General features: G+C 47.1%; 1 protein-coding gene across 5 annotated transcripts in view; it reads left to right on the top strand.

Annotated features, from left to right (window-relative positions):
• Positions 1 to 20,222, top strand: part of CACNA1F (calcium voltage-gated channel subunit alpha1 F) — a 326,101-nt gene that overhangs the window by 103,517 nt on the left and 202,362 nt on the right. For all 5 annotated transcript variants that reach the window (XM_063936570.1, XM_063936571.1, XM_063936568.1 and 2 more), the window contains exons 17-23: positions 1,426 to 1,504; positions 2,475 to 2,526; positions 4,879 to 4,924; positions 5,014 to 5,146; positions 6,171 to 6,300; positions 6,380 to 6,439; positions 9,010 to 9,116. In XM_063936570.1, the coding sequence (XP_063792640.1) occupies positions 1,426 to 1,504; positions 2,475 to 2,526; positions 4,879 to 4,924; positions 5,014 to 5,146; positions 6,171 to 6,300; positions 6,380 to 6,439; positions 9,010 to 9,116 (607 nt within the window). The remainder of the gene's footprint in view (positions 1 to 1,425; positions 1,505 to 2,474; positions 2,527 to 4,878; positions 4,925 to 5,013; positions 5,147 to 6,170; positions 6,301 to 6,379; positions 6,440 to 9,009; positions 9,117 to 20,222) is intronic.

Raw genomic sequence — 20,222 nt, 5'->3', positions numbered from 1 at the left:
CTTCTCATACTCACCCGGCTTCTTTCTTCTGGCTCTGTGAGGAGGACGGCGGCGCGGCTCTGGGACGAACGTCCAGGGTGAACCTGGGTTCCGACTCCCCCTGGAGCGAATGGTGTCCAGTAGCCTAAGAAGCAGAGCCTATCATTTAAGTAGGTCTGCTTCTCTCCCCTCAGTCCCTCGATGCAGGGAGTCCGTTGCCAGCAGTGCTCCCTGAAAATAAAAAACCTAACAAATATACTTTCTTAGCAGGAAACTCAGGAGAGCTCCCTGCAGTGCACCCATCTCCTCTGGGCACAGTCTCAAACTGAGGTCTGGAGGAGGGGCATAGAGGGAGGAGCCAGTGCACACCCAAAGTCTTTCTTAAAGTGCCCATGTCTCCTGCGGAGCCCGTCTATTCCCCATGGTCCTTACGGAGTCCCAGCATCCTTTAGGACGTTAGAGAAATGTAATGAGGAAAATCATAATGGGCAGGGCAGGGACTACAGTGGCTTCACTAAGCTGCTGTATCTAGAAGACAGAGCTCTGGAAAAGCGAATAAGTCCTAGAAATCTCAATCCAATCAGTTCTGAAACTCCTGGACAGTCCTTACCTAAGCAGTTTTTATTATCTCCAAGCAGTCAAATGTCACAAACCACTAAGATGGATAACCTCTTAAAGATATGGCTGCCACAAAGTAAGTTCCTGATTCTGAGTCTTTTGCTGAGCCACGTCTGCATCCAGCATCGACACTGCTTCCACCTCTAAATCAGAGCATATGGGGTCTATTCATGAAGCAGTGAAAAGAGTGGAGAAGTCAACCTGTGGAGAAGTTGCCCGTGGCAACCAATCAGCTGCTCCGAACAATTATAAAGTATGCTAATTATAAATGTTACTTCAATGCTGATTGGTTGCCATGGGCAACTTCTCTACTGGTTCACTTTTCCACACTTTTCACGGCTTCATGAATAGACCCCTAAGTGTTCAGTCATTAGGGGTACCGCTGCCAGGGTCCCATGCGTTTCCAGTGTAGTCACCCCCACCAGGGCAGAGATTTGAAAAGTAAACCGTTCTACAGTATGTTATTATCTAGCACAGGAGCTGATTGGACAGAGCTGCATCTCCTGTAATGGAACCTAACAGCTTATCTTCTCCTCCTGGATGATGCGGGGAGAGGGTCTGGTGAAGCATCAGTGGGTGTAGGCACTCCGGAATGTGGCCGCCCATGGCATGGTACCACCTGTGTTAGATGGGAAGAGGGGGAGATGGTGATTGGAAATGTATTATTTTGGTAAACCAATTCTTTCAGTTAGTCAGGTAAATTGTGGTAAAGACAAGAGAAGATATTCTTTCTGATAACTCAGATCTATGGGACATTAAGGGGATGTTTGGGTTTATAACCGTGCTTCCCAGGGTTTAAGCAGAGGCTTCCTTGACCTGTGTGTGCAGATATCTTATTGAATGTCTTCTTGGCTATTGCTGTGGACAATCTGGCTGACGGAGACAATATTAACAGCAAAGATAAGAAGTAAGAATGATGTCACTGTAATGGATTGCCGGCACAATATAAACCACAATATAAACCGTTTCTGAACCAATTAATGATAGAGACATGGAGGGCAGGGTGTGCATGAAGATAAACTTCCTATGCATAATTACTGAGAATGTACATTTATTCCAAGTATACCTATCTACTGGAATGTATGTTGGTGTTCTCATGTAAGTGACAGATATAGAAATGGGCAGTTTGGACAATCACTTTGTTACTTAACATGCACCTTACATATAGTAAATAGTAGGGGTACACCCAGCGGCATTTCTAGAGAGGAGGGGACCCGTGTGCAGACTCCGTGTGTGGCCCCCTCCTCTCCTGTATCCGTCACCGCCGCTGCTAGCGCTGTCAGCGCTCTAGACTCTGGCACAGTGCCAGAGTCTACAGCGCATGCGCAGGACTCCGAAAAATGGCAGCCACGCCATTTTTCTGGAGTCTCACGCATGCGCTGTAGAGTATGGCGCTGTGCCAGAATCTAGAGCGCTGACAGCGCTAGCAGCGGCAGTGACGGCTACGGGAGAGGAGGGGGCCCACACACAGTCACCGATGGACGCCGGGAAGGTAAGTATAGAAGAAATGGGTGAAGTGTGTGCAGTGGGGGCCCCCACTCGCCACAGAATTTCCTCCCTCTATGGGTGTCCACAACACCCATAGTGGAAGGAAATCCTGTGGCGTCGGGATTCCAGCATCGGTATTTCACTGCTAGTCGGGCTTCCAGCATCAGAATTGCGACATCCGGGGTCACAACTAGCGGTATGGTGACCGCTTCCCCTATAGAGCTCTGTTTTATATCTGTGGACTGTATGTAATACACCCAGGTTTGTGCAAGGAAAATCTGTGCTTTTATCACTACACTGCTCTTGGCTTCAGGTAACAGGACTTCCCATGAGGTGCATCCTAAATTAGGACAAAAACAATACTTACATCTGTACACATTTCCTTACAGGGGTGGCAAGAAGTCAGGGAAGACGGAAGATAACGCAGATAACACCGTAAAGGTAAGGTCTGTATTTAGCAAATATTTGATGATATGATGCATCTACTGTATGCTCACACTGATGGGAGCACCAGGGGCGCTTTAAGAGAGGGGGAGGTCCATGTGCAGCCTCCTCCGTTTGGGTCCCCTTCTCTCTGCTGGCAGTGCTGAGAGTCTGAACACTGCATGTGCAGAACTCCGTGAAAATGGCCGCTGCACCATTTTTACAGTGATTTAATAGCCCTGCTGACATTAATTTCCAGGGTTTAGTTTTAAAAATGGAAGTTCACCAGATGAACTGATATGGGAAGTGTGAGAACCATTTGGCGTTCTCCTTTGTCATATCTGATAATGTATTACCCTCCCCGTGCAGCACAGGATTCCACTGGGATACGACTGACCTTGAAATTTCTGCGGAGAACTGGTGATTGCAACATTTACAAAACAAACCAAGTGGCAATATTCATACACCCATTTATTTTACACTGTGTATACTCCCCTAATGTAGGTTAGCCTCAGGGCCGGTGCAAGGTTTCTGGGCACCCTAGCACCTGATTGCATAAAAATTGTCCTATTGCCGGGCACATTATAAATAAATAAATAAATAGAAATGTACAAATGACATTCCAACTGGTCACTTTGTAGCATATGAGTTCTCACAAGTAGCATGGGCTGAGTTGTATACTGTACATTATCTCTGGTGATGGGAGGCAGCAGGGACTGTATACTGTACATTATCTCTGGTGATCGGAGGCAGCAAGGACTGTATACTGTACATTATCTCTGGTGATGGGAGGCAGCAAGGACTGTATACTGTACATTATCTCTGGTGATGGGAGGCAGGAGGGACTGTATACTGTACATTCTCTCTGGTGATGGGAGGCAGCAGGGACTGTATACTGTACATTATCTCTGGTGATGGGAGGCAGGAGGGACTGTATACTGTACATTATCTGTGGTGATGGGAGGCAGCAGGGACTGTATACTGTACATTATCTCTGGTGATGGGAGGCAGCAGGGACTGTATACTGTACATTATCTCTGGTGATGGGAGGCAGCGGGGACTGTATACTGTACATTATCTGTGGTGATGGGAGGCAGCAGGGACTGTATACTGTACATTATCTCTGGTGATGGGAGGCAGCAGGGACTGTATACTGTACATTATCTCTGGTGATGGGAGGCAGCAGGGACTGTATACTGTACATTATCTCTGGTGATGGGAGGCAGCAGGGACTATACTGTACATTATCTGTGGTGATGGGAGGCAGCAGGGACTGTATACTGTACATTATCTCTGGTGATGGGAGGCAGCAGGGACTGTATACTGTACATTATCTCTGGTGATGGGAGGCAGCAGGGACTATATACTGTACATTATCTGTGGTTTTGGGAGGCAGCAGGGACTGCATATTTACCACATATATTACAAAAGCCGATGGAAGTCAGTTAGGTTTTATTACTGGTATTGGCTCTTTCATAAACAGTCCCCAATATTGATCAGCTGGCAACAAGTCCTTTAGATGCTGAAGGGGTGATGGAGCCGTTCACGCTGCAGTGGCAGTATCTAGATGAAGGATGATAGTCCAAATAAATGCCATAGAGGTGTATTAGTGATCCTATTGGTTGGGCATAAGTGGCTTCAAGCTCAACACGTTTCGCTGATATGTGGTGTCCAGCTTCCTCAGGAGCATGTATAGATTGTAAAACACGCTCTCCTTAAATACCCTCCAGAGTGGCTTAATTATTAGCACTTGTGTAAATACATAAATATATATAATATATAATATTTATATACAACAGGTATTTTGGTAATAAATTAGCTTTTTGCATACTCGTTTTTGTAGTTACATTATTAATTATATGTCTGGGACCTTCTAGGACTTTTATTATATATATTTTACCTTGTTTTTAATAACAGCTTGTTTAATTGTATTTGCTGAATCCCACTGAATGAAACAACATTTCTGACATTTCCTGCATCCAGCAAGGAATCGCCATGCACCTCCCATCTGAATGGACAATCTGTATAAAGCAGCAGCATTTAACACTGATGAGCTGTATACTTAGTATAAAAACACTACAAAGTATCTAGAAAGCACTGTCTGTGAGATATTGCATGGTGAGGACTCGATGCGGGTAGCACATTTTGAGAACTGGGTTGGTTGGTTCAGCAACAAACTGATAAAAACTGTGAGATGGTAAGGCAGAAAGTGCCACAGATGACGTGCAGCTCTTGAGAAGTCCTGGAACTGTGAGAGAGAAATTATAATGTGTTTTGGCAAAAAAATAGGAGAACACTTGAAAGATCGATATGTATGGTGGGGCATAGATGCCTACTTTATGGCTGCACCTCTATGCTTTCTTCCTGTAGGTTCCGTGTGAGGAGGATAATGAGGACAAAGAGGGGAGTGAAGAATGTAAGTTTATGGTGACCTCTCCTCTATTGGTGTGTACATATACATTGTTAAACAGTACAGTGGTAAAATGTCTCATTGTGTCTTCATAGCTGAGGAGGAGGAAGATGAAGAAGCCAGCCTCCCAGATTCTCACCTGGATAAACTTGCAGAGTTTGCACCAAAGGAGAAAGTTCTTCCAATCCCAGAGGGCAGTGCCTTCTTTATTCTCAGCAGCACCAACATGTGAGACACTTTACCAGGCTATTACATGTCTGCAGGGTTCTCTTTAGTTTATTTGTCTCACAAGAGAGAAAATGCGCAGTAGAGGGGTGGAACTGTACAGTGGGGTGATGGCACTTATTGATTGGTGTTGTGGCCATTCAGTCAATACAGACATAACTTCAATATATAAATTCATCACCTTGAAAGTACTTGAGGTTGTGATGCCTGGAAAACAGTAATGTGTGATGGTCTTAGGTCCTGATGCAGAGATGTACGCAATGTTGATGTTTTACGCAGTGGAGCTATTTGTTTTCCACTACGAATGCATTGGTGTCGCACTACACATGTGACACAATGGTCTGGCGCCTTCAGCCACAATGAGGATTCATTTACAAATGGACTGACAATCAGGCACCGTTTGTGGGCAGAAAGGGGTCGCTAATAAAACGCAGGTGTCACGACTATTTTTGGGACATGTAACTTCCTGTGTTTGCAATCCCACATGCGGTCAAAAAGGGCTCTGGCGTCTCCGTTCGTCGGTCACTCTGCGTGGCTGTAGGGATACTCAGAAGGTCAACAGACCGATATGCATCCAGTGGTTGCATCTTTGTACACAAGTGGAAGATCTAGGCCGCCTCCAGGCATTTGCGTACATCTTTGAATCAGACCCATAGTGGTTATTTTAGGTGACAGTGTGTATACCAGACTGGGACTCCCCTCCCAGGGAGAAGGCTCACTCTAGATGTCCATATTATGGTCAGAAAAAAATTGATGTCGAAATTGCACCGGTGGCCTAAAAATGGGTTTGTTTGGAATATAGGGGTTATATTTTGCAGATGTTTTAAAAATGCCATGCTCTTAATGTACAATCTTCTTGTACATGTGCCCAGAGGTAATGTTTTGTCCTGAGAAGGCCTAGTGCTGCATTAGAGTGTAAACTGAATTCATATTAGGAAATCCTAATTTTGTTCAAATGCTATACTGATAATATTCCAGAATCTCTAATAAACAGCCTATGTTATTCGGATTCCCTACTGTGATTCAGGCTCCGAGTTGGGTGTCATCGCTTAATTCACCACCACATATTTACCAACCTCATCCTGGTCTTCATCATCCTTAGCAGCATCTCCCTGGCAGCAGAAGATCCAATACGCGCCCACTCCTTCCGTAACCACGTAAGTGAGACCAGAACGACGTACCAGCATTATATCTTGTCACTGTTTCAGTTGATTGATCGGTTCCTTATTCTTACAGATTTTGGGTTATTTTGACTATGCATTCACCTCCATCTTCACAGTGGAAATCTTACTGAAGGTGACAAGAGAACTCTCATCGTCTGTCCTCTGCATTGCTGTCTCTTTCCGTTCGTGTTCCATATCCTATTGCAGCTAGTGATTCTCTGTCCATTACTCCTGCTGTTTGTATCCTGTTGCGTTACCAGACTCCCCCTTCACCTGCACAGTGGCGCTGATGCTCGGTTCTGTATTTAACGTATGAGCCAAGTAGGCACAGATCAGCACCGTTCTGATAGTGGAGCAGGAATAATTGCCAGGGCTACGCAAAGTACCACCCTGACTTTGCTGTATCTTAGACAACAGCAAAAAAATGACTCAAACCAAGTTAAGGACTGTTAAACATAAAATACTGTACAAGATGATTTAATATGTAAAGCATTACAAATGCGCTTTAATAGCAAACACCACACAAAGGGCCTAATTCATGTTTGTATGCAACGCCGATGTTTAGGCAGCTGAGCGATTATTACCAGACTGCGCATGCACCGCGATCGCACTGCGCATGTGCCAGGGTACCTTTACAATGCCGCTGGCAGTGAGAGCTTTAACGCAGAGATATTGGGGGTCATTCCGACCCGATCGCTCGCTGCAGTTTGTCGCAGTGCAGTGATCGGGTCGGAACTGCGTATGTGCTGGCGCCACAGTGCGCCGGCGCATGGCAGCTTTCATTGCCTAGCGACCGCCTCTGAGACAGAGGCAATCGCTGGGCGGGAGGGGGCTGAACAGCGGCATTAAGCCGCCGTTTAGGGGGAGCGGTCCGGCCAACGCAGGCGTGGGCGGACCATTGGAGGGAGCGGGCCGCGGCGGCTGCGTGACGTCTCAGGCAGCCGCTGTGGCCAGCGGTAGCGACAATTAACTCCCAACCAGCCGCAGGAGCTGCGCTGGCCGGGAGTTACTCCTCAAATGCAAAGACATCGCCGCTGTGCGATGCTTTTGTATTTGTGCGGGGGGGGGGGGGCGTCACTGACATGCTGGGCGTACCCCGCATGTCAGGGAACATGATCGTAGCTGTGCTAAATTTAGCACAGCTACGATCAACTCGGAATGACCCCCATTGTCAGGAAGGGACTATTTGGGGGAGGTAATAGGGAGTGGCGACAAGAACGCAGACGTGTCATGTTTGCTTTTCAGCGTGTGTATTTGCCTTCAGCTGCAATCATGAAGAGAAACATAGTGCCAGCTTCGCTACTGCCGCAGCCAATCTGTGTCATTATAGACTCAATCGCGGTTCCGATGGACGATGCTGCGTACGTGTACACAGTTGCTGAGGACTTTGCAATGGCTCCAGTGGGCGCCTGTATTCTTTTCTGGGCGGCAGCTTCACTTGCGATAAATAGCAAGTCCGTAGCCTGAAAAATCACAGCTGCGTAAACAAGCGCGTCCAAATGTGAATAATTAAGCCCAAAGAGAGAATTCCAAATGTTTAAAACTTCATGTCCGCTGTCTGTGTGCATTATTGCCAATTAATGTTCTATGGGCCTGATTATGAGATGCACACATTGAGTATCACCGCTGCCTCTTTGGATGAATCAGCGATGCTCAAATATGCTAATGCAGCAGGAGGCATCTAGGAAAAAGAGGCCTCCTACGTGCATCCCAGATCTGAGTTCTGCAGCCTCAGATCACCATGGTGACCATCAGTTTATTCAGACTGGCCCCCGCAACTTTTCAGCCAGAGATAGCTGAAAGGCGCGAAGGCGCAGACCCTGAGCTCGGCATGCCTACAAAATGGGGATGATACGCCCCGTTATGTTGAACAGTCCCTGTCTCCGCCCCCTAAACGCAGTAGCATGTCAGCCATGCTGTGGCTAAGGGGGGACTGCGAGCGATCTCGCAAAAGGAGACGTGCGCATTCACCGATCACCAACAGAGATTAACACAAAGCCCTGGGGTATTCTTACATCTCTGACTGAAATCAAATGCTTCAATCCAGGTCCAGACTGCCTATCTGGCTCTTCTGGCATATGCCAGAAGGGGCGATGGTCTTGTGGGCCGGGCACAGAGAGCAGGGAGGGCCGCGCATTCTCCGGCTCTTTAGTCCGGCATGCCCCCCCCCCAACCCCCACCGCCCAAAGCGTATGTCTCCAAGGAAATGGGGGCTTTCCGCGAGTCCACGCCCTCCTGACTTGCGGCGTGCCGCTGTGCTTGTGCGCCCCCCCTCTGCCATGCTCGCGCCCTCCCATTGTGGCCCCAGTCCATCCCTGCTGCAATCTATTCATTTTCACTTACTTTGAATAAGATGGGGGGGGGGTTGCAGAGAAGGACTGGGAGACAGGCAGACAGGATTATTACAGTCATTGAGTTTGTAATATGAGTTTAGCCATGGGATAAAAGCAGTATATGAAGTAATATGTTTCTATGGTAGAGGCTAAGACAGTAGAGCAATTTAAACATGCATGGGATAGACAGCTGGATATCCTTACAAAAAAATAAGGATCAAATAAGTTTTGAGAAAAATTCTATGTTTCTAATATAGACCTGTTTCCCCAGCAGAATAGATTGTCTACCAGTTTCAGTGCCAGTCGTCCTTTTTGTCATTATTCTGCTTCTTAATATCAGGTGTGTAATGCTCTCCGATCTCTCTTCCAGATGATGGCGTACGGTGCTTTCCTGCACAAAGGCTCCTTCTGCCGCAACTGGTTCAACCTCCTGGATCTGCTTGTTGTCAGCGTGTCGCTCATCTCCTTTGGGATACAGTGAGTCAGGAACATTTGTTCTTTCCCTCAGACACTCTCCCAGAGGGCACAATCTATATTAAGAAAAAAAGGCCACAAAAACTGACGCGTAAGGGAAAAAAGAACAGCTTGTAGTGTATATATACTGTACATTTACTGCTGAAGGAAGATAAGGAATCATCTACAGTACATAGAGATGGTCCAAAATAACTAGTTTGAAAGGCAGTTATATTTAATATGTGTGTTTGCTCCGGGTACAGTTTGCTTTGGAGCCCAATTCAGAATTGAAGTTGGAAATTTGCAGCTTGCTTGCGCTTTTTGCCGGTCAACGTTAGCGGCTCACGTTTAATAGATGGCATGCACTAATCAGAGGGTATGAACAAGTTATGCACCAAAATGTTTAGTCAGACCCTCCAACCCAGCTATGTGTGCATGTCCATAGGGATGCACCAGCTGAAGGGGCACATAAACTGCAGCCAAGGCATTAGAGAGCCTGGCTGGCCCCAGGCGTAGCCTGATCACAGGAGGCGTGGCCATGCACCCTTAGGGAAAAAAAAGTGTATTTTAACTTTAAGTGTGTTTTAACTACACATCCCAGCATGCTCTGATACAGTTTTAGCATACTTTCACAGCAGAACTGTTGCAATGCATGCTGGGCTGTGGAGTTTCACAGCCACAGAAGTGACACAAGTTACCTACCACCTGCTCTAGAGTATATGAGTCTGATGCACAACTGCCCCCTCATAGCGTGCAAGCGATGCGACCTGAATAACCCTCACAGCTTGCAGTTGCATTGGTGCGAGCTCAGTGAGCATTGCATGTGTAAGATCACCCCGTTGTAAGTGGAGATGCAACTAAATTGTGCACTGCAAAAACACGCAACATATGCTCTGCAAATATAAGTTCAGCCCTGTATTGCCCCGATTGAATGCCTTAGTGCAGGGGTGGGGAACCTCCGGCCCGCAGGCCATATAAGGCCCGCAAAGCCGTTTGTTCCGGCCCACCCGCTTGTGTCAGTGAGACACGCCGCCGCATAGTCCGGCGGCAGCGTGTCTCAGCTGTCAGGGCAGGGAGGAGAGCGCAGCTACTATGTCCGGCGGCAGGTGAGATCTCAAACCAGCTGCTGGTTCGAGAGCCAATCAGAGCTCACGGACAGGCAGCCAATCAGGAGCCGCCGCTGCCGGTCCGCAAGCTCTGATTGTCTCACGAACCGGCGGCTGGTTTGAAGTCCTACACGCCGCCCAACATAGCCGCGCTCTACTCACTGTCCTGACACCCAAGACACGACGCCGGATGGAGCAGCAGCAGCGGTGAGCAGCACAGTGGGGTGGGGGTGGGGGGGGGGGCAATGTGGGGGCATTTGTGGATCTGGCACTGTGGGGGCATTTGTATATCTGGCACTGTGGGGGCATTTGTAATCCTGGCACTGTGGGGGCATTTGTGGATTTGGAACTGTGGGGGCATTTGTATACCTGGCACTGTGGGGGCATTTGTGGATCTGGCACTGTGGGGGGCATTTGTATACCTGGCACTGTGGGGGCATTTGTGGATCTGGCACTGTGGGGGCATTTGTATACCTGGCACTGTGGGGGCATTTGTATACCTGGCACTGTGGGGGCATTTATGGATCTGGCACTGTGGGGGGCATTTGTATACCTGAAACTGTGGGGGCATTTGTATACCTAACAATGAGCGGGCATTTATATGCCTGGCACTGTGGGGGCATTTGTGGATCTGGCACTGTGGGGGCATTTGTATACCTGACACTGTGGGGGCATTTATATACCTGACACTGTGGGGGCATTTGTTTACCTGGCACTGTGGGGGCAATTGTGGATCTGGCACTGTGGGGGCAATTGTGGATCTGGCACTGTGGGGGCAATTGTGGATCTGACACTGCACTATTGGGGATATATGTGTATCAGGTTCCATTTTAATTGGCCACACCCATTTTTTTGGTGCCTCTAAGGGGCAGACCTACTGGGGGGCAGGGTAATTTTTTAAGTTGACAATTTTTGTGTGGCCCCCGAAGGATTTTATAAATATCCAAATGACCCTCGGTAGAAAAAAGGTTCCTCACCCCTGCCTTAGTGGAATAACATTAAATATCTCCCATAAAAACACCATTTGAAAACCTCATAGTAAATATCATACCCTCCAACTGCACCTTTTTGGCCGGTACAGTACCGTTTTTTTTAGAGATGAGCGGGTTCGGTTTCTTTGAATCCGAACCCGCACGAACTTCACTTTTTTTTTCACGGGTCCGAGCGACTCGGATCTTCCCGCCTTGCTCGGTTAACCCGAGCGCGCCCGAACGTCATCATGACGCTGTCGGATTCTCGCGAGACTCGGATTCTATATAAGGAGCCGCGCGTCGCCGCCATTTTCACACGTGCATTGAGATTGATAGGGAGAGGACGTGGCTGGCGTCCTCTCCATTTAGATTAGATTTAGAAGAGAGAGAGAGAGAGAGAGATTGCTGTGATACTGTAGATTAGAAGAGAGTGCAGACAGAGTTTAGTGACTGACGACCACAGTGACCAGTGACCACCAGAGACAGTGCAGTTGTTTGTTTTATTTAATATATCCGTTCTCTGCCTGAAAAAAACGATACACAGTCACACAGTGACTCAGTCTGTGTGCACTGCTCAGCCCAGTGTGCTGCACATCAATGTATTGTATATAAAGCTTATAATTGTGGGGGAGACTGGGGAGAACTGCAGGTTGTTATAGCAGGAGCCAGGAGTACATGATAAATAATATTATATTAAAATTAAACAGTGCACACTTTTGCTGCAGGAGTGCCACTGCCAGTGTGACTAGTGGTGACCAGTGCCTGACCACCAGTATATTAGTAGTATTGTATACTATCTCTTTATCAACCAGTCTATATTAGCAGCAGACACAGTACAGTGCGGTAGTTCACGGCTGTGGCTACCTCTGTGTCGGCACTCGGCAGGCAGTCCGTCCATCCATAATTGTATTATAATATATACCACCTAACCGTGGTTTTTTTTTCATTCTTTATACCGTCGTCATACTAGTTGTTACGAGTATACTACTATCTCTTTATCAACCAGTGTACAGTGCGGTAGTTCACGGCTGTGGCTACCTCTGTGTCGGCACTCGGCAGGCAGTCCGTCCAACCATAATTGTATTATATACCACCTAACCGTGGTTTTTTTTTCATTCTTTATACCGTCGTCATACTAGTTGTTACGAGTATACTACTATCTCTTTATCAACCAGTGTACAGTGCGGTAGTTCACGGCTGTGGCTACCTCTGTGTCGGCACTCGGCAGGCAGTCCGTCCATCCATAATTGTATTATAATATATACCACCTAACCGTGGTTTTTTTTTCATTCTTTATACTGTCGTCATACTAGTTGTTACGAGTATACTACTATCTCTTTATCAACCAGTGTACAGTGCGGTAGTTCACGGCTGTGGCTACCTCTGTGTCGGCACTCGGCAGGCAGTCCGTCCAACCATAATTGTATTATAATATATACCACCTAACCGTGGTTTTTTTTTCATTCTTTATACCGTCGTCATACTAGTTGTTACGAGTATACTACTATCTCTTTATCAACCAGTGTACAGTGCGGTAGTTCACGGCTGTGGCTACCTCTGTGTCGGCACTCGGCAGGCAGTCCGTCCAACCATAATTGTATTATATACCACCTAACCGTGGTTTTTTTTTCATTCTTTATACCGTCGTCATACTAGTTGTTACGAGTATACTACTATCTCTTTATCAACCAGTGTACAGAGCGGTAGTTCACGGCTGTGGCTACCTCTGTGTCGGCACTCGGCAGGCAGTCCGTCCAACCATAATTGTATTATAATATATACCACCTAACCGTGGTTTTTTTTTCATTCTTTATACCGTCGTCATACTAGTTGTTACGAGTATACTACTATCTCTTTATCAACCAGTGTACAGTGCGGTAGTTCACGGCTGTGGCTACCTCTGTGTCGGCACTCGGCAGGCAGTCCGTCCAACCATAATTGTATTATAATATATACCACCTAACCGTGGTTTTTTTTTCATTCTTTATACCGTCGTCATACTAGTTGTTACGAGTATACTACTATCTCTTTATCAACCAGTGTACAGTGCGGTAGTTCACGGCTGTGGCTACCTCTGTGTCGGCACTCGGCAGGCAGTCCGTCCAACCATAATTGTATTATAATATATACCACCTAACCGTGGTTTTTTTTTCATTCTTTATACCGTCGTCATACTAGTTGTTACGAGTATACTACTATCTCTTTATCAACCAGTGTACAGTGCGGTAGTTCACGGCTGTGGCTACCTCTGTGTCGGCACTCGGCAGGCAGTCCGTCCAACCATAATTGTATTATATACCACCTAACCGTGGTTTTTTTTTCATTCTTTATACCGTCGTCATACTAGTTGTTACGAGTATACTACTATCTCTTTATCAACCAGTGTACAGTGCGGTAGTTCACGGCTGTGGCTACCTCTGTGTCGGCACTCGGCAGGCAGTCCGTCCAACCATAATTGTATTATAATATATACCACCTAACCGTGGTTTTTTTTTCATTCTTTATACCGTCGTCATACTAGTTGTTACGAGTATACTACTATCTCTTTATCAACCAGTGTACAGTGCGGTAGTTCACGGCTGTGGCTACCTCTGTGTCGGCACTCGGCAGGCAGTCCGTCCATCCATAATTGTATTATAATATATACCACCTAACCGTGGTTTTTTTTTCATTCTTTATACCGTCGTCATACTAGTTGTTACGAGTATACTACTATCTCTTTATCAACCAGTGTACAGTGCGGTAGTTCACGGCTGTGGCTACCTCTGTGTCGGCACTCGGCAGGCAGTCCGTCCAACCATAATTGTATTATAATATATACCACCTAACCGTGGTTTTTTTTTCATTCTTTATACCGTCGTCATACTAGTTGTTACGAGTATACTACTATCTCTTTATCAACCAGTGTACAGTGCGGTAGTTCACGGCTGTGGCTACCTCTGTGTCGGCACTCGGCAGGCAGTCCGTCCAACCATAATTGTATTATAATATATACCACCTAACCGTGGTTTTTTTTTCATTCTTTATACCGTCGTCATACTAGTTGTTACGAGTATACTACTATCTCTTTATCAACCAGTGTACAGTGCGGTAGTTCACGGCTGTGGCTACCTCTGTGTCGGCACTCGGCAGGCAGTCCGTCCATCCATAATTGTATTATATACCACCTAACCGTGGTTTTTTTATACCACCTAACCGTGGCAGTCCGTCCATAATTGTATACTAGTATCCAATCCATCCATCTCCATTGTTTACCTGAGGTGCCTTTTAGTTCTGCCTATAAAATATGGAGAACAAAAAAGTTGAGGTTCCAAAATTAGGGAAAGATCAAGATCCACTTCCACCTCGTGCTGAAGCTGCTGCCACTAGTCATGGCCGAGACGATGAAATGCCAGCAACGTCGTCTGCCAAGGCCGATGCCCAATGTCATAGTACAGAGCATGTCAAATCCAAAACACCAAATATCAGAAAAAAAAGGACTCCAAAACCTAAAATAAAATTGTCGGAGGAGAAGCGTAAACTTGCCAATATGCCATTTACCACACGGAGTGGCAAGGAACGGCTGAGGCCCTGGCCTATGTTCATGGCTAGTGGTTCAGCTTCACATGAGGATGGAAGCACTCAGCCTCTCGCTAGAAAACTGAAAAGACTCAAGCTGGCAAAAGCACCGCAAAGAACTGTGCGTTCTTTGAAATCCCAAATCCACAAGGAGAGTCCAATTGTGTCGTTTGCGATGCCTGACCTTCCCAACACTGGACGTGAAGAGCATGCGCCTTCCACTATTTGCATGCCCCCTGCAAGTGCTGGAAGGAGCACCCGCAGTCCAGTTCCTGATAGTCAGATTGAAGATGTCAGTGTTGAAGTACACCAGGATGAGGAGGATATGGGTGTTGCTGGCGCTGGGGAGGAAATTGACCAGGAGGATTCTGATGGTGAGGTGGTTTGTTTAAGTCAGGCACCCGGGGAGACACCTGTTGTCCGTGGGAGGAATATGGCCGTTGACATGCCAGGTGAAAATACCAAAAAAATCAGCTCTTCGGTGTGGAGGTATTTCACCAGAAATGCGGACAACAGGTGTCAAGCCGTGTGTTCCCTTTGTCAAGCTGTAATAAGTAGGGGTAAGGACGTTAACCACCTCGGAACATCCTCCCTTATACGTCACCTGCAGCGCATTCATAATAAGTCAGTGACAAGTTCAAAAACTTTGGGTGACAGCGGAAGCAGTCCACTGACCAGTAAATCCCTTCCTCTTGTAACCAAGCTCACGCAAACCACCCCACCAACTCCCTCAGTGTCAATTTCCTCCTTCCCCAGGAATGCCAATAGTCCTGCAGGCCATGTCACTGGCAAGTCTGACGAGTCCTCTCCTGCCTGGGATTCCTCCGATGCATCCTTGCGTGTAACGCCTACTGCTGCTGGCGCTGCTGTTGTTGCCGCTGGGAGTCGATGGTCATCCCAGAGGGGAAGTCGTAAGCCCACTTGTACTACTTCCAGTAAGCAATTGACTGTTCAACAGTCCTTTGCGAGGAAGATGAAATATCACAGCAGTCATCCTACTGCAAAGCGGATAACTGAGTCCTTGACAACTATGTTGGTGTTAGACGTGCGTCCGGTATCCGCCGTTAGTTCACAGGGAACTAGACAATTTATTGAGGCAGTGTGCCCCCGTTACCAAATACCATCTAGGTTCCACTTCTCTAGGCAGGCGATACCGAGAATGTACACGGACGTCAGAAAAAGACTCACCAGTGTCCTAAAAAATGCAGTTGTACCCAATGTCCACTTAACCACGGACATGTGGACAAGTGGAGCAGGGCAGGGTCAGGACTATATGACTGTGACAGCCCACTGGGTAGATGTATGGACTCCCGCCGCAAGAACAGCAGCGGCGGCACCAGTAGCAGCATCTCGCAAACGCCAACTCTTTCCTAGGCAGGCTACGCTTTGTATCACCGCTTTCCAGAATACGCACACAGCTGAAAACCTCTTACGGCAACTGAGGAAGATCATCGCGGAATGGCTTACCCCAATTGGACTCTCCTGTGGATTTGTGGCATCGGACAACGCCAGCAATATTGTGTGTGCATTAAATATGGGCAAATTCCAGCACGTCCCATGTTTTGCACATACCTTGAATTTGGTGGTGCAGAATTTTTAAAAAAACGACAGGGGCGTGCAAGAGATGCTGTCGGTGGCCAGAAAAATTGCGGGACACTTTCGGCGTACAGGCACCACTTACAGAAGACTGGAGCACCACCAAAAACTACTGAACCTGCCCTGCCATCATCTGAAGCAAGAAGTGGTAACGAGGTGGAATTCAACCCTCTATATGCTTCAGAGGTTGGAGGAGCAGCAAAAGGCCATTCAAGCCTATACAATTGAGCACGATATAGGAGATGGAATGCACCTGTCTCAAGTGCAGTGGAGAATGATTTCAACGTTGTGCAAGGTTCTGATGCCCTTTGAACTTGCCACACGTGAAGTCAGTTCAGACACTGCCAGCCTGAGTCAGGTCATTCCCCTCATCAGGCTTTTGCAGAAGAAGCTGGAGGCATTGAAGAAGGAGCTAACACGGAGCGATTCCGCTAGGCATGTGGGACTTGTGGATGCAGCCCTTAATTCGCTTAACAAGGATTCACGGGTGGTCAATCTGTTGAAATCAGAGCACTACATTTTGGCCACCGTGCTCGATCCTAGATTTAAAGCCTACCTTGGATCTCTCTTTCCGGCAGACACAGGTCTGCTGGGGTTGAAAGACCTGCTGGTGACAAAATTGTCAAGTCAAGCGGAACGCGACCTGTCAACATCTCCTCCTTCACATTCTCCCGCAACTGGGGGTGCGAGGAAAAGGCTCAGAATTCCGAGCCCACCCGCTGGCGGTGATGCAGGGCAGTCTGGAGCGACTGCTGATGCTGACATCTGGTCCGGACTGAAGGACCTGACAACGATTACGGACATGTCGTCTACTGTCACTGCATATGATTCTCTCAACATTGATAGAATGGTGGAGGATTATATGAGTGACCGCATCCAAGTAGGCACGTCACACAGTCCGTACTTATACTGGCAGGAAAAAGAGGCAATTTGGAGGCCCTTGCACAAACTGGCTTTATTCTACCTAAGTTGCCCTCCCACAAGTGTGTACTCCGAAAGAGTGTTTAGTGCCGCCGCTCACCTTGTCAGCAATCGGCGTACGAGGTTACATCCAGAAAATGTGGAGAAGATGATGTTCATTAAAATGAATTATAATCAATTCCTCCGCGGAGACATTGACCAGCAGCAATTGCCTCCACAAAGTACACAGGGAGCTGAGATGGTGGATTCCAGTGGGGACGAATTGATAATCTGTGAGGTGGGGGATGTACACGGTGATATATCGGAGGGTGAAGATGAGGTGGACATCTTGCCTCTGTAGAGCCAGTTTGTGCAAGGAGAGATTAATTGCTTCTTTTTTGGGGGGGGTCCAAACCAACCCGTCATATCAGTCACAGTCGTGTGGCAGACCCTGTCACTGAAATGATGGGTTGGTTAAAGTGTGCATGTCCTGTTTTGTTTATACAACATAAGGGTGGGTGGGAGGGCCCAAGGATAATTCCATCTTGCACCACTTTTTTCTTTTCTTTTTCTTTGCATCATGTGCTGATTGGGGAGGGTTTTTTGGAAGGGACATCCTGCGTGACACTGCAGTGCCACTCCTAGATGGGCCCGGTGTTTGTGTCGGCCACTAGGGTCGCTAATCTTACTCACACAGCTACCTCATTGCGCCTCTTTTTTTCTTTGCGTCATGTGCTGTTTGGGGAGGTTTTTTTGGAAGGGACATCCTGCGTGACACTGCAGTGCCACTCCTAGATGTGCCCGGTGTTTGTGTCGGCCACTAGGGTCGCTAATCTTACTCACACAGCTACCTCATTGCGCCTCTTTTTTTCTTTGCGTCATGTGCTGTTTGGGGAGGGTTTTTTGGAAGGGACATCCTGCGTGACACTGCAGTGCCACTCCTAGATGTGCCCGGTGTTTGTGTCGGCCACTAGGGTCGCTAATCTTACTCACACAGTCAGCTACCTCATTGCGCCTCTTTTTTTCTTTGCGTCATGTGCTGTTTGGGGAGGGTTTTTTGGAAGGGCCATCCTGCGTGACACTGCAGTGCCACTCCTAGATGGGCCCGGTGTTTGTGTCGGCCACTAGGGTCGCTAATCTTACTCACACAGCTACCTCATTGCGCCTCTTTTTTTCTTTGCGTCATGTGCTGTTTGGGGAGGGTTTTTTGGAAGGGACATCCTGCGTGACACTGCAGTGCCACTCCTAGATGGGCCCGGTGTTTGTGTCGGCCACTAGGGTCGCTTATCTTACTCACACAGCGACCTCGGTGCAAATTTTAGGACTAAAAATAATATTGTGAGGTGTGAGGTATTCAGAATAGACTGAAAATGAGTGTAAATTATGGTTTTTGAGGTTAATAATACTTTGGGATCAAAATGACCCCCAAATTCTATGATTTAAGCTGTTTTTTAGTGTTTTTGGAAAAAAACACCCGAATCAAAAACACACCCGAATCCGACAAAAATAATTCGGTGAGGTTTTGCCAAAACGCGTTCGAACCCAAAACACGGCCGCGGAACCGAACCCAAAACCAAAACACAAAACCCGAAAAATTTCAGGCGCTCATCTCTAGTTTTTTTATGGTCTGTACCGGCCAAAAAGGGTTTTCTACCGATTTGTTATTCACTACATTTCCATAGACAGTATAGGAAAGGGGGAGTGGCCACACCCCCTTTAGCCGTGGCCACACCCCTTTCCTACTTTGTACCGGATTTCGAGGGTACGATGTTGGAGGGTATGAAATATTTGTTACAAACTAAAAGAAGAATCAATGGGGGAAATTTACTAAGCTCCCGATTTTGACCGAGATGCCGTTTTTTCATCAAAGTGTCATCTCGGTAATTTACTAAACACTAATCACGGCAGAGATGAGGGCATTCGTAATTTTTTGCAAGTCCAAGTAAAAAATTACGAATGAATACACCATCGGTCAAAACGCGGCTGTTTAAGTATGAATCTCGGTCATTTACTAAGAAGTGCAAAGCAAAAAACAAACAAACACTGCCGTGAAAAATTACAACTCGTAAAAAAGTGCTAAAAAAAAACAGACCGGGGTAAATTTACTAAGATTCGTATTTTCCCGTTTCAGGTCAAAGTTCAATCACGAATGACATCGAAAGTGTAAAACTGCAACTTTTTGAATTTGTTACGATGGATTTACTAAGCTGTCGTATTCGGGTTTTTCTTTTCTTCCGATGTCGATGTCATTCGTGTTTTTTTTGTGTTTTTTACGGCAGTGATTAGCAAAACACTGCCGACTTTTTTACAATTAATCTCGGCCGGATCTGTGTGATCCGTGCTGGGGTTCTATTTTTTTTTTTTTTTAAATTAAACACTGTAAAATTTTTAAAAAAAATTGCGTGGGGTCCCCCCTCCTAAGCATAACCAGCCTCGGGCTCTTTGAGCCGATCCTGGTTGCCGAAATATGGGGAAAAAAATGACAGGGGTTCCCCCATATTTAAGCAACCAGCATCGGGCTCTGCGCCTGGTCCTGGTTCCAAAAATACGGGGGACAAAAAGAGTAGGGGTCCCCCGTATTTTTAAAACCAGCACCGGGCTCCACTAGCTGGACAGATAATGCCACAGCCGGGGGTCACTTTTATATAGTGCCCTGCGGCCGTGGCATCAAAAATCCAACTAGTCACTCCTGGCCGGGGTACCCTGGGGGAGTGGGGACCCCTTCAATCAAGGGGTCCCCCCCCCCCCAGCCACCCAAGGGCCAGGGGTGAAGCCCGAGGCTGTCCCCCCCCATCCAATGGGCTGCGGATGGGGAGGCTGATAGCCTTTGTTGTAAAAGAAAAGATATTGTTTTTAGTAGCAGTACTACAAGTCCCAGCAAGCCTCCCCCGCATGCTGGTACTTGGAGAACCACAAGTACCAGCATGCGACGGAAAAACGGGCCCGCTGGTACCTGTAGTACTACTACTAAAAAAATACCCAAAAAAAGACAAGACACA

The sequence above is a fragment of the Pseudophryne corroboree genome, chromosome 8 (genome assembly GCF_028390025.1).
Source record: "Pseudophryne corroboree isolate aPseCor3 chromosome 8, aPseCor3.hap2, whole genome shotgun sequence".
NCBI lineage: Eukaryota > Metazoa > Chordata > Amphibia > Anura > Myobatrachidae > Pseudophryne > Pseudophryne corroboree.
The sequence above is the reverse complement of the archived record's forward strand: the minus strand, read 5'-3'. Positions and strand labels throughout refer to the sequence as shown.